General features: G+C 44.4%; 1 protein-coding gene across 1 annotated transcript; it reads left to right on the forward strand.

Moving 5' to 3' along the window:
• Positions 1-1,936: 1,936 nt before the first annotated feature.
• Positions 1,937-9,664, forward strand: LOC129865301 (mucin-5AC-like). The gene is made up of 4 exons (XM_055937966.1): positions 1,937-2,220; positions 3,251-3,479; positions 5,232-5,505; positions 5,813-9,664. The coding sequence occupies exons 2-4, from the start codon at positions 3,387-3,389 to the stop codon at positions 7,468-7,470; spliced, it is 2,025 nt and encodes a 674-aa protein (XP_055793941.1). The 5' UTR covers positions 1,937-2,220; positions 3,251-3,386; the 3' UTR covers positions 7,471-9,664.
• The last annotated feature ends 5,868 nt before the right edge of the window (positions 9,665-15,532 follow it).

The following is a 15,532-nucleotide window of genomic DNA, read 5'->3' on the forward strand; positions in this document are numbered from 1 at the left end:
TTATTTTAAGAATGTGAAATGTCAGAATAATAGTAGAGAGAATGATTTATTTCAGCTTTTATTTCTTTCATCACATTCCCAGTGGGTCAGAAGTTTACATACACTCAATTAGTATTTGGTAACATTGCCTTTAAATTGTTTAACTTGGGTCAAACGTTTTGGGTAGCCTTCCACAAGCTTCCCACAATAAGTTGGGTGAACTTTGGCCTATTCCTCCTGACAGAGCTGGTGTAACTGAGTCAGGTTTGAAAGCCTCCTTGCTCGCACACGCTTTTTCAGTTCTGCCCACAAATGGGATTGAGGTCAGGCCTTTGTGATGGCCACTCCAATACCTTGACTTTGTTGTCCTTAAGCCATTTTGCCACAACTTTGGAAGTATGCTTGTGGTCATTGTCCATTTGGAAAACCCATTTGCGACCAAGTCTTGAGGTGTTGCTTCAATATATCCACATAATTGTCCTTCCTCATGATGCCATCTATTTTGTGAAGTGCACCAGTCAGCAAAGCCCCCCACAAAATGATGCTGCCACCCCCGTGCTTCACAGTTGGGACGGTGTTCTTCGGCTTGCAAGCCTCCCACTTTTTCCTCCAAACATAACGATGGTCATTAGGGCCAAACTGTTCTATTTTTGTTTGATCAGACCAGAGGACATTTCTCCAAAAAGTACGATCTTTGTCCCCATGTGCAGTTGCAAACCGTAGTCTGGCTTTTTTATGTCGGTTTTGGAGCAGTGGCTTCTTCCTTGCTGAGCGGCCTTTCAGGTTATGTCGATATAGGACTCATGTTTACTGTGGATATAGATACTTTTGTACCTGTTTCCTCCAGCATCTTCACAAGGTCCTTTGCTGTTGTTCTGGGATTGATTTGCACTTTTCGCACCAAAGCACGTTCATCTCTAGGAGACAGAACGCATCTCCTTCCTGAGCGGTAGGACGGCTGCGTGGTCCCATGGTGTTTATACTTGCGTACTATTGTTTGTACAGATGAATGTGGTACCTTCAGGCATTTGGAAATTGCTCCCAAGGATGAACCAGACTTGTGGAGGTCTACAATTTATTTTCTGAGTTTTTTTCTGAGGTTCTGAGGATCGCCACTGGGTGCTCCAGCACTGCAGGTGGCGTTAAATCACCGATATTAGCTTTACGCTTTTTTCAAACACAAAATAAGAATAAATGTTACTTTAAAATGGCGATAACGCTGAATGGTGCTGCTATGCGGTCACAGAAGCCATTATGGCACAGGTACAAAGACGAACCCTCTTTCGATTATGGGTGGCGAATAGTGTAACGCCAGCAGCAAAAACTGCGGCCAAAGACTTCCCGAGTCATGACAAAAAAAATACATGTCCTCAAATTAAACACAATGTTGGCAGGTAAACCAAATTACATAACAATCCTCCAATTGTCTTGGATTTTAATTTTGGTGTGGCTATGGTGATTTTGGAATTCCAATAATTATGTCATTCATTAGGCTGGGAAAACAAGAGATGCTCAATGATTCATGAAAATAACAGACATGCCTGCTTATGAATGAAATGTTATTAACAAGGCCAGGGTATGTCGTGCATTGGGTGCCAACCTCATTTGTGCCAAAGCTGAAACTAATGAAACTCTAGTCTAGAGAGTCTGGTTTGTTAAATGTTGGTCCCAATCAGGGCAGGGCAAAAGCTGCTACACGGAATTTGTAGGCTAAACAGTATTATTGATTACATTTCGTGCATGATATTAGCTCATAATTATTAAGGCAATAGGGTCTGTAGTAAAAGGTTTGCAGAACGTTACAGATGTGACACGTTAGTGCATGCGTTAAGTTCAAGGTTGCTTAAATGTCTAAGTGAAAAAGCCTATAATCGCCTACATATTTAACTGGGACTCAAAGAAAGACGCTCTTAATCATTTCTATGAGTCAGTGGGCAGTCTCTAGCACTTGAATGAAAGCTCCAGTTTACTGCTCAGCTGCTGTATTGGGTGGAGTCCTGTGCGCTTGACGCTCCACTGGAACAGGAGACCTGCCACATTACGCACGGGGAGTTCGCCAAGCACGCCTGTTCCGCGAGGAGACGGGAGGGAAGAGAACTTTGAGAACAAAGCTGACGATTTTATGTTTTTGTTCTACGAAAAGGAAGAGTTTGTTACTCCATCCCTGTATACAGAGTGGAGTTTTGGGACATTTTGATAGTTTTCTCTGTAGCCTATGGTTATTTTAAGATTATTATAAAGGTAAGTGCATCTCTCAATTTGTAAGAAAGTTAAGTAAAGTACATTCAATGTAAATGTGTCTCCCATACCCTGTGTCTATGGAAACCTATTTTGGACTCACTGGGTAGAATATTTGCATAGAAAATACTGGGACTGGGAATATGAAGCAAAATATCTTCATTTTAGGTTTTATTTGATCATGACCAAATTCATAGGCTACATCGAAACCAGTGGCGAGAATGGAATGTGTCAAAGCAGTCACCTTGACAAATCACTCAACAGCTTTGAGCGTCCAATGTAGGTGTATTGGAAGGTCCTAAACAAGGAGGGCTTGTCTGGTGGAGCCTGTTTGCTCGTCGCTAACATACCTGATCCAGGATAACTCGTCTATCAGTTTATGAGCTCTGTACCAGTGATTCTGAGCCATGACTACCCACGGACTGACTGGTGGAAAAAAAACGTAACTATATGTAATAGGTATATTGGAATAACTACCTGCTATAGAGAGCGTAATAACTATCACAGACGACAAGGGCGCACTAGTCTAGGGACCTACTGAACAAGGTGCACCTTGTTCTTGACTATGACTTGGGGATGTGTTTCCCCTCGACCTGAGGCGACCAGCAGTGGCAAACATGACAACCTGTTGCAAAATGACTTTGATACTTCACTTCAGCTGAGATGGTTGAGTCAGTGTCAGCTTGGAGTTCAAACGTTGTGTTGAGAGTTTGGTATTTACATGATATAGGTTGACACTGAATAAGTGTTTGGGGAGGGAAGGAATGAGGGAGACATTTTCCCAGGGGAGCTGTGGGGGAGTGTTCTGTTCTCACCAGCTGTTCCCCCTGAGAGTATTTAGACAGTCAACAACATGATATTGATGTTATAGTAAACCAAAACGCCACTGTGTTATTACATTCATTCTATTACTGTACAGTCTTAGTTCAGGCTATCAGGGAAGTAGTCTTATACTGTACAATTACTACTGTGTTATTGTTTGAGCTGGCCTCCTTTCCTTTAAGCCGTTCCTCCTCTCTCTATTTGTTTCTAGACTGTGTTTGAGGAGATTCAAAGATTATTCAGAGTGAGAGCAGACACGTTCGCGGACTTTCTCTCCAAGGACTGCTCGGAAGCCACTGACCCTTCATGAGATACCCACGAGTCGCCTGGCATTTGACCCGATAACCATGGACGTCCGAGTGCAGGCCAATCCGAACCTCCATTTCGGGGTCAACGGGGGTCATGATGTCGCTAATAGAAACTCCCGCAGTAGACCATTTGTGAGTATAACTTGTATGAAACCCTTTCAGTTAATGGTTTATTCTCTTAGTATCTCAAATAAAAAAATTATAAATATTTCTCCCTTTGTTCACAATTTATGCACCCATGTTAGGGGGGCATGGCATTGAAGAATTCACCTGTTCCTGTTTGAGAGCAGGTGCTTTTCATTGTGTGACTTTTAAAAAACCTGACTGTGCTGTTTATACAGCAAAGTCTGTCTCCATGCCCCCCTCTGTCATACTGTCACTGAGAAATTACACAGGATTAACCACTACATCCTGTTGCATGCCTCAGGGATGACACACACACACACACACACACACACCACGGAGACTACGGGAAACCGGTTAAGGTGCAGTTTTGTAGGTCCTGCATCACACAACAAAAGTCAGTGGTCTTTATGTTTGGTTTCAACTGAGTTTGTCTGCAGGTATGTGTGTGCGTGCGTGTGTGTTGGTGCGTGTGTGTGAGTGAGTGTGCACATGGGTGCGTGCGTACATGTGTGTGTATGGTTGGTGTGTGTATGTGTGGCTGAATAGAACAGGTCTGTGTTGTGGTAAATATTTACCTCTGGTAAAAAATCTCTCCATCCCTACAGTGATGCCTAGCAACGAGATGGCATCCTGCTGCTATGGTAACCTGTTACCCTAGTAATCACAGGCACAGGGTCGTAACCAGAAACAGCAAACAAAAATATTTTGTTTGTCACTGATTGACAGTGGTGGTAATTGTCAATGAAAGGTGTATGGGTGCATCTGTTTTTTACTTTCTTGTTGCAATAAAAATGGGCCATGGTCAGCCAGGTATTTGTGTCTGTGTGCGCTTTCCTGGGTTTGTGTGTCTACTCCCTACATGTGTGTATTTAGATGACACGTTGTCTTATGGGGGATCTACAGTATGTATAGCTAGTCTCTAGCTGGATTGTGCATTCTGTTGACCTAATGCCTTTTTCAGAAACCCAGGAAAAATTGTTCATTTTAAACAATCTAACCATGTTGCCCTTTGATTCAGCGCATTATCTTGAGTGAAACAGAACCTAGAGAGCAGTGGAAAAGCTGTAGTCAGTGTCATCCTGCAGCCGTCAAAGCAGCCCTATCATTGGATACCCTATGCCCGTTGTGTTCTGTGGCTGCATGTGCTCTGTACAGAGGGACAGGTAGTGATGTAACATGTAGGCAGTGAGGTCTCCCTGTAGGAGGGGCTAGAGGGTGTAGGCTCCTCCCTCCAGGTTTCTGAGCTAGGTTGTGGGGGGGATTTAGAACGTTGGGAGGTGGGAGAGCACGAACAAGCAGCCCTGTGTTCTCACCGTCGCTCATATGCATACAAAAACATACGAGAGATGGCAGGCAGCTGGATGGATTGGGACACAGGGTCTCTCAGTTAAGAATTGTGCAAAAATGTTGGCAGTCAGATGTCCACCAACGCCAGACGAACGGCAGATCAACATTCGGTGTAGTGGGTGTAGTCCTTTCGAGTATGAGGGGAAAGGCTAAACCAACAGGATCTGTGTTTGTTTACATCCTTTACATACCTTTTTTGGGCAACAGGAAGTATATTCCATACACTGGACCTGAGATGGTATAGAAGATGCATTATTGTATAACAGTAACTCATGTATGACCAATTACCCCTTAACCAAAGAGCACCTTTAACCTACGTTTTTGATGATCTACTAGTGTGTCCCTGTAGCCGGTTCTTCCAAGTAACTCATGTGTGTTGTGTTGCCCTGTGCTCTGTGTCGCCCCCTACAGGAGGATAAGACGCTTCAGTTCTTAAGCCAGGAGGAGCAGGATTGTATCCTGTTCTTTGAGGAGACCATCGACTCCCTTCTGACTGCCCCAGCAGTAGATGAGCTTGATGGGCCAGGACCCCCCATCCTGGCATCCGCCCCCAGCCCCGTACCACCCCGCTCAGCCTTGGACAGACACACCAGCACCAAGGACCAGGACATCATAGACCTGGTTCGCCCAGCACAGCCTGATCTAGTCAACCCTATACAGGCACCGTTCAAGTCTTCCATGCCAGGTACAGCACAGTACACTACTTGCTCCACCCTGAACAGTACTGTTTACATTTGATTACGATTACCAGTCCCTTTGATCATTAGAATTACTACAGTCAAATGAGATCAGACTTTATCACTGTCATCAGAATGACGGATTACTCAGCATTGACATTTGCACTGTGTAGTCATTCTACAAGAAATATGATTCAGACTTGCCATTGACCCAATGGTTTTTTGAAGATATAGACTTGCCATTGACCTTGTCTTTTGAAGATACAGAACGTATAGAGAACTGATGAGTTTACATCTCAAACTTTCTTTTTGCAGATTTCACCCAGAATATGGTAATGAACAACCCTGAGAGGCATTTTGATAACAAACCGAGGCGCGAGGTGATGGAAAACTTCCCTACAGAGTGCAACCTGCCCCTTCCTGGAAAAGACCATGCCCCCTATGGCCACGCCCTGTACCAGCCTGTAGGCTCCGTCCCCACCCCCGTCGTCATCGCCCAGAAGATCGCCGAGCACCAGGGGAGCGGGGGGAACACCAACATCCTCTCCTCCTCCCTCCTGTCCAACCACCATAGGAACCTTGATTTAGAGAACATAGAGAGACCACCCACCTCCCCAGATTATCCAATCAAACAGGGCCCGACCACCTCAGCCAAGCCCAACCATTACCCCGTCAACATCAGCATGATAATGGGCAGCAACCAGCACCACAGCGATTCGCTGGCCAGTGTGAACCTCCAGGACAGGAAGTCTCAGATGCTGGCTAACCTATCAGGGACGTCCCACCCTGTGGAGGCAGAGGAACTCCATGGGCTGCAGAAGGTCCAGGTAAACCTTCCCACCCGCAGTGTGTCTTTCAGGGATCCCACTCCAAATAAGTCCCGGATGGAGGCACTGTCCAAACTGGGCTTGAGCCGAAACCGCTCCCCGTCAGGGGATTTCTCTCTTATAATCACCCCCAATAGCAGCACAAACACCAAACCCGCTGCTGCCCCAATTCCGGTTGCCACCCCTACACCCGTTCCTATACCTACCCCTACACTGACACCCGTGAGTAAACCAGGCGTGGCCAGACAGGCAAGCCCCTTGCCACCAGTAACGGTCAACACCAACAGCTCTCACGCCAGTATCCATGACAACAAGCTTGCTTCTCCCCCGCCCGAAGTCTCGTCCAAGGACTTTAACAGCTACGGCGGGAAGACCATCGTGGTGAACCCCTCGAAGGCTGCTGCTGCTGCTCCCTCCACCAGTAGCCATGGCAGTAAGGCCCACCCAGTGACCTCTCACAGTGACTTCAACCCTTACGGGGGTAAGACTAAGGTAATGAAACCTGCTCCTGTTACCACAACCAGGGCTGATCCACCACAACCAGACATCCAGAACAGGGCCATACCTCCCCCAGCATCCACCTCAGCCAGAGTGATGCCTCCCCCAGCCTCCAACTTCACCCCAGCCAGAGTGATGCCTCCGCCTGTCTCCACCCCCACCCCAGCCAGAGTGATGCCTCCCCCAACCTCCAACTTCACCCCAGCCAGAGTGATGCCTCCCCCAGTTTTCAACTCCACCCCAGCCAGAGTGATGCCTCCACCAACCTCCACCTCCATCCCAACCAAAGTAGAAACCATGCCCTACGAGGTCAACAGCTACGGGGGGAAGACCAGAATGGTCACCCCATCCCACACCACACCCTCCCCCGTTACCACCCCTGACATCCTCGCACACACTCTAGTGAGGTCCCCCAGCAAAGCTTCATCCCCAGTGCCTTCTCAAGCCCCCAGACCTTTCCGCTACAGCACTCCCCCTAGCTCCAACAGGATGGTGGCGTCTCCCCCGGAGCCCCGGCCGAAGTCCGCCGTCTCCAAGCCGTCCTTCCGCTCCCAAGGGATCACTGTGCAGTTCTCTGGACGGGGAGCGACGGATGAGTCACGCAGAGATGCGCTCCGGAAACTGGGACTGCTGAAAGACACTTTCTAACTCTGGGATCGCCACCTCTGTCTTCCTTCTTTCATTGTCTCCTCTGCATAACCTCCATTCCGATGCCAGGTAGACAGACGTAACTAATGACTCCGACGTTTTTTTTCTCTGAAAGGATGTGAGGTGTGGCAGGAAAAGATACCTACATTACTGTGGAATGAAACAGGATCCTGGTTGAAACCCGGCACACCAGGTTCTGAGCCAATGAATGCTGACAAACGAGTCCGACGCACCACATGGCCTAGTTGACGAATGAGCACGCGTACGTTTTTTTTTTTCAGATACACACACGCGCACATGTATACACAAGCATTCGTCGAACACATACGTTCACATGCACTCATACCCACAAATACATTCACCCAACAACTCCCACACTCCCACGGAGCTGTTATATGCATCAAAGGTCCGTCTCTTTATTGTGCTCTATTTAACTGTAATCCTACTCAATGTTTTACATTGCCTCTGAACCAAGACATAGTTTTTCCGCTACTTCACAGTATACATGTACCTCTATTTTGTCTCTGGGCCAAAACAGACAAAAAACAGACCTGTGCAAAGGGGAACGCAGACAGCCGAATGTCTTTTGGCATTGGCACATTTGGCAGAGACAGACGTTTTACTCCCTTTGCCTCCTTCTGATGTCACATACTCGGCTACCAGTGAGAATCCTTACATGCTCTCACTCTCCAAAGATGGATTTATATACCCTCCAAAAATTACATTTACTTTATATGACACTATATTGATTGCTGCTCAGTTTGAGGCTGGTACTGCTGGTACTGATAACGTGAACTTGAATCATTATAAACTGACATTGAAGTAACCTGAGAACTGAAGAGCCTCACAACATATTATTTTGTTAACCGATTTGAGCGTTGTTGTTGTCCAGGGAATGATTATGAGTGTACAGCTCTTATGAGCATGAACGAGGACAGAGTTTGAAGCACTTTCCTGGTAGAATGAGGTTGAATTAACTTCACTCACTGATCTATTAGAATGTACCTATATTCCCTTTTGAGGACGGTAACCATCCTACTCATGCATATTGATTCTATTTTACTATATAGGTATTTATGCACCCATTGATTTCCACTGCTGCCTTATGGTATGTTAAAGACAGGTCACTTGGAAGGGGCTACATTCCTTCAGGCAAGACAAAGCTTATAAACGTAACGATTGATTGACATACCAAGCAAACTAAGCAGCAATTAAACATAGTTTACATTCATGTACCTCATATGCTCAGCTCTAAGGATATAACATTATTGGAAGTTCTGAAGTGACCCCATGTGTTTATCTCATCATATGACATTGTTGTGAGTGTAAGTTACAGAAAAGAGCACAGGCTTGAGTTTTTAGGAAAGGAGTGATATGTCACTACACCGCTGGCTAAAGGGTATTTTTACTCCATGGACATGCCTCCCACACAAAACCACTAAATCTGGTTTGAAATGTAGACTTTTACTACTTTGAGGGGGAAGAAATGTACTTAGTGAGGACTGGCAAGGGCTTGTAATGCCCAAAACACAAACACTGAAGCCACAGAATCCAGAAATACTCACAAGGACCATTTCTTTTGTTCATGTATGCTGCACTTGCATTTGCAATATGTAATTTAACTGTCATCATAACTGATGCCTCTTGTTTCTCTCTGGACTGCAGCTATATTGGTACATAACCCTGTGTGTGCGTGTGTGTGTGTGTGTGTGTGCGTGTGTGTGCGTGTGTGTGTGTGTGTGTTTGTGTGCGCGCGCGGGTGTGTCTGCGTGAAACATGTTTGTCCATTTTAAAGTTTTATTTAATGACTCCGGTTTTGTAGTTCATCTACAGTAACTCATGAAGGATCCTGTGTTACACCATGCACACATTATTGTGGTTGTGTGAGTGAAACATATTTAACTATTAATATCTTGACTCCGGTTTTGTAGTAAATCTACAGTAACTCTTGAAGTATCTAATACACACAAACACACAGTGGGGAAATATGCCTGTAGTTTGCAGACCCAGAGCGAGAAACAAAAAAGCCTCACGGACAACATCTTTATTTGACATTCAATTAACATTTACAAATTGTCAACTAAAGTTGCTGGTATGGTACAACAGCGCCTTTTACATGTTTTGCCCATTGTCATATTGTACACAATGTTTAATGTACATCTGTGTCACTTAATAAAGAGACTAATATACATGACTTATCCTATCCAGAGTTTGTTATTCTTCGCAGGGCATTTACTATGGAATGTTATGGATGAGTAGCATCTCAGGATTTGGTTTATAATGATTGACCTTCCCTGGGAAATAATTCACCATGGTTTTAATGGAACAGTAAACAGACACGCTTTCCACGCATGCATCAACTCACCTCAGCCTACATTCTAAAACCCCATTCTATTACCTTTTTGACTGTCCATCCATGAAGGTCATGATTCCAAAGTTCCTTGTCTCCTTTCTGCCGCTACGATGAAATAATTGAAGAGTCAATTTCCCGTAAATCTTCCTCAATATTGTTTTAAGCTTTCCCTTTTTCAGATCTGACGACAGAGGAAAATTGGAAGGCTATTGAGATGCTTTCTCTTACATACAGAATATTTCCTGGAGAGCTGTAGCCCACTGTGTACTCTCTCTGCTAGGTGGACGGCAGCACCCAGTTTCACATGGTATGCTGTCTACACTGCAGAGTCGGACCACTTTTCCCAGCCCCAACAGAGAGTCTTTCTTTCCCTTTGTGGGGCATTGGTCTAAGTGTGTATCTGAGTGTGTGTGACCAAGAAGATCTGGGGCATTGGCTTCTTTGGGAGTGTGAGCGAGGGCAACTAAAGCTGTGGTTTGGTAATGTGTGTGTGTGTGTGTGTGTGTGTGTGTGTGTGTGTGTGTGTGTTGAGGGGAGGTACTCAGGCAGAAAGTGAGGAAATACGCATGTTTTGGGTCTGTAATTAGAGCCAGCAGAAAACCCTCTAAGAGTGCCCTCTAACAAACACACACACTCCCTCTGTCATACAACCTCTTTTTCACTGATGCACTAATATAGTCTTGCACTCCCTCCAATACACACAAAGGTACATCAATGGAGGAGCGAAGGCTCCAAGCCGTATAAGTGGGACCATGTAAGGGACTACAAAAAAACGGTAACTGTAATCCATTACGTTACCAGCAAAAATATTGTAATGAGATTTCAGATACTTTTTGAAAAACGAATGCTTACTTCGAGGATTACTTTTAAATTCAGAGAGGTTAGCAAAAAAAATCTTTGACACTTCTACGTTTTCTCAATGACATTCCAATCAGCATTGAAAAAAGGCACATACAGTTGAAGTCGGAAGTTTACACAATTTCTGACATTTAATCCTTGTAAAAATTCCCTGTCTTTAGGTCAGTTAGGATCACAACTTTATTGCAAGAATGCAAAATCTCAGAATAATAGTAGAGAGAATGATTTATTTCAGCTTTAATTTCTTTCATCACATTCCCAGTGGGTCAGAAGTTTACATACACTCAATTAGTATTCGGTAACATTGCCTTTAAATTGTTTAACTTGGGTCAAACGTTTCGGGTAGCCTTCCACAAGCTTCCCACAATAAGTTGGGTACATTTTGTCCCATTCCTCCTGACAGAGCTGGTGTAACTGAGTCAGGTTTGTAGGCCTCCTTGCTCGTACACACTTTTTCAGTTCTGTCCACATATTTTCTATAGGATTGAGGTCAAGGCTTTGTGATGGCCACTCCAATACCTTGACTTTGTTGTCCTTAAGCCATTTTGCCACAACTTTGGAAGTATGTTTGGGGTCATTGTCCATTTGGAACATCCATTTGCGACCAAGCTTTACCTTTCTGAATTATGTCTTGAGATGTTGCTTCAATATATCCACATAATTTTCCTGCCTCATGATGCCATCTATTTTGTGAAGTGCACCAGTCCCTCCTGCAGCAAAGCACCCCCACAACATGATGCTGCCACCCCCATGCTTCACGGTTGGGACGGTGTTCTTCGGCTTGCAAGCCTCCCCCTTTTTCCTCCAAACATAACAATGGTTATTAGGGCCAAACAGTTCTATTTTTGTCTGATCAGATCAGAGGACATTTCTCCAAAAAGTACGATATTTGACCCATGTGCAGTTGCAAACCGTAGTCTGGCTTTTTTATGGCGGTTTTGGAGCAGTGGCTTCTTCCTTGCTGAGCGGCCTTTCAGGTTATGTCGATATCGGACTCGTTTTACTATGGATATACACTGCTCAAAAAAATAAAGGGAACACTTAAACAACACAATGTAACTCCAAGTCTATCACACTTCTGTGAAATCAAACTGTCCACGTAGGAAGCAACACTGATTGACAATAAATTTCACATGCTGTTGTGCAAATGGAATAGACAACAGGTGGAAATTATAGGCAATTATCAAGACACCCCCAATAAAGGAGTGGTTCTGCAGGTGGTGACCACAGACCACTTCTCAGTTCCTATGCTTCCTGGCTAATGTTTTGGTCACTTTTGAATGCTGGCGGTGCTTTCACTCTAGTGGTAGCATGAGACGGAGTCTACAACCCACACAAGTGGCTCAGGTAGTGCAGCTCATCCAGGATGACACATCAATGCGAGCTGTGGCAAGAAGGTTGCTGTGTCCGTCAGCGTAGTGCCCAGAGCATGGAGGCGCTACCAGGAGACAGGCCAGTACATCAGGAGACGTGGAGGAGGCCGTAGGAGGGCAACAACCCAGCAGCAGGACTGCTACCTCCGCCTTTGTGCAAGGAGGAGCAGGAGGAGCACTGCCTGAGCCCTGCAAAATGACCTCCAGCAGGCCACAAATGTGCATGTGTCTGCTCAAACGGTCAGAAACAGACTCCATGAGAGTGGTATGAGGGCCCGACGTCCACAGGTGGGGGTTGTGCTTACAGCCCAACACCGTGCAGGACGTTTGGCATTTGCCAGAGAACACCAAGATTGGCAAATTCGTCACTGGCGCCCTGTGCTCTTCACAGATGAAAGCAGGTTCACACTGAGCACATGTGACAGACGTGACAGAGTCTGGAGACGCCGTGGAGAACGTTCTGCTGCCTGCAACATCCTCCAGCATGACCGGTTTGGCGGTGGGTCAGTCATGGTGTGGGGTGGCATTTCTTTGTGGGGCCGCACAGCCCTCCATGTGCTCGCCAGAGGTAGCCTGACTGCCATTAGGTACCGATATGAGATCCTCAGACCCCTTGTGAGACCATATGCTGGTGCGGTTGGCCCTGAGTTCCTCCTAATGCAAGACAATGCTAGACCTCATGTGGCTGGAGTGTGTCAGCAGTTCCTGCAAGAGGAAGGCATTGATGCTATGGACTGGCCCGCCCGTTCCCCAGACCTGAATCCAATTGAGCCCATCTGGGACATCATGTCTCGCTCCATCCACCAACGCCACGTTGCACCCTTGACTGTCCAGGAGTTGGCAGATGCTTTAGTCCAGGTTTGGGAGGGGATCCCTCAGGAGACCATCCGCCACCTCATCAGGAGCATGCCCAGGCGTTGTAGGGAGGTCATACAGGCACGTTGAGGCCACGCACACTATTGAGCCTCATTTTGATTTGTTTTAAGGACATTACATCAGAGTTGGATCAGCCTGTAGTGTGGTTTTCCACTTTAATTTTGAGTGTGACTCCAAATTCAGACCTCCATGGGTTGATAAATTTGATTTCCATTGATAATTTTTGTTTGATTTTGTTGTCAGCACATTCAACTATGTAAAGAAAAAAGAATTTAATGAGAATATTTCATTCATTTAGATCTAGGATGTGTTATTTTAGTGTTCCTTTTATTTTTTTGAGCAGTGTAGATACTTTTGTACCTGTTTCCTCCAGCATCTTCACAAGGTCCTTTGCTGTTGTTCTGGGATTGATTTGCACTTTTCACACCAAAGTATGTTCATCTCTAGGAGACAGAACGCATCTCCTTCCTGAGCGGTATGACGGCTGCGTGGTCCCATGGTGTCTATACTTGCGTACTATTGTTTGTACAGATGAACGTGGTACCTTCAGGTGTTTGGAAATTGCACCCAATGATGAACCAGACTAGTGGAGGTCTACAATCTTTTTTCTGAGGTTTTGGCTGATTTCTTTTGATTTTCCCATGATGTCAAGCAAAGAGGCACTGCGTTTGAAGGTAGGCCTTGAAATGCATCCACAGGTACACCTCCAATTGACTCAAATGATGTCAATTAGCCTATCAGAAGCGTCAAAAGCCATGACATAATTTTCATGCTGTTTAAAGGCACAGTCAACTTAGTGTATGTAAACTTCTGACCGACTGGAATTGTGATACAGTGAATTATAAGTGAAATAATCTCTGTAAACAATATTTAGAAAAATTACTTGTGTCATGCATAAAGTAGATGTCCTAACCGACTTGCCAAAACTAGTTTTAATGACTCCAACCTAAGTGTATGTAAACTTCCGACTTCAACTGTATTTATACACTACTGTTCAAAAGTTTGGGGTCACTTCGAAATGTCCTTGTTTTTGAAAGAAAAGCAAATTTTTTGTCCATTTAAAATAACATCACATTGATCAGAAATAGAGTGTAGGCATTGTTAATGTTGTAAATCACTATTGTAGCTGGAAACGGCAGATTTTTTTGTGGAATATCTACATAGGTGTACAGAGGCCCATTATCAGCAACCATCACTCCTGTGTTCCAATGGCACGTTGTGTTAGCTAATCCAAGTTTATCATTTTAAAAAGGCTATTTGATCATTAGAAAACTATTTTGCAATTATGTTAGCACAGCTGAAAACTGTTGTTCTGATTAAAGAAGCATTAAAACTGGCCTTCTTTAGACTAGTTGAGTATCTGGAGCATCAGAATTTGTGGGTGCGATTACAGGCTCAAAATGGCCAGAAACAAAGACCTTTCTTCTGAAACTCGTCAGTCTATTCTTGTTCTGAGAAATGAATGCGGTTCCATGCGAGAAATTGCCAAGAAACTGAAAATCTCATACGACGCTGTGTACTATTCCCTTCACAGAACAGCACAAACTGGCTCTAACCAGAATAGAAAGAGTGGGAGGTTGCGATGCACAACTGAGCAAGAGGACAAGTACTTTAGAGTGTCTAGTTTGAGAAACAGACGCCTCACAAGTCCTCAACTGGCAGCTTCATTAAATAGTACCCACAAAACACCAGTCTCAACATCAACAGTGAAGAGGCGACTCCGGGATGCTGGCATTCTAGGCAGAGTTCTAGGCCAGTCTGAGATATGGCTTTTTATTTGTAACTCTGCTTAGAAGGCAGTTTCATCTGTGGATTTGCCCTTTAAACAGCTGCATATTATCAAGATATCAAAGTGTCGCCAACAAAAAGTGTAACAATAGGTCTATAGCAAATGCAGCATATTGCATTCATTTTTCACATGTAAAGCACTTTTTGTAGTGCTCAAAGCATGCCATTCCATGAGCACATTATTTATTTTTTAGCTCGAATCAAAGAGACCAATCAGTCCTCCATGACAACAAACTAAACAACAGGGTAGGGCTGACTAATAAGTCCTTAGTTTTGGGGTTATGCTCAGGTAAAACAATTTGGCTAATCTATACTTATATATTTCCAAGTCCTATTATTGAAGATTAATGGGTATAACATTTATTGGAATGGCTGGAATTCTGATAGACTGTGTTTTGTAAATGTAAATATATAATTTAATCGTTTTATTATATGTAGTAGAAAGTGATGGGTTAGAAGAAGCCTACATAACCAACTCATAAAGTAAAATGTAACATCCATATAAGGCCACCTATGTAAACGTCAACATTTATTTATCCTGCAATAAATGTGGTTCAATTGTTAACATACATTTTTGTATTCTTCTAATGCCTCTTAAGGGGTAATAAATCTAATTTTATTTTTATTTTACCGTTATTTTACCAGGTAAGTTGACTGAGAACACGTTCTCATTTGCAGCAACGACCTGGGGAATAGTTACAGGGGAGAGGAGGGGGATGAATGAGCCAATTGTAAAATTGTAAAAGTAACTAAATGTAATCAGATTACATTACTGAGTTTGGGTAATCAAAAAGTTACATTACTGATAACAATT

This window comes from Salvelinus fontinalis, chromosome 11 (assembly GCF_029448725.1).
Source record: "Salvelinus fontinalis isolate EN_2023a chromosome 11, ASM2944872v1, whole genome shotgun sequence".
NCBI classification, from domain to species: domain Eukaryota; kingdom Metazoa; phylum Chordata; class Actinopteri; order Salmoniformes; family Salmonidae; genus Salvelinus; species Salvelinus fontinalis.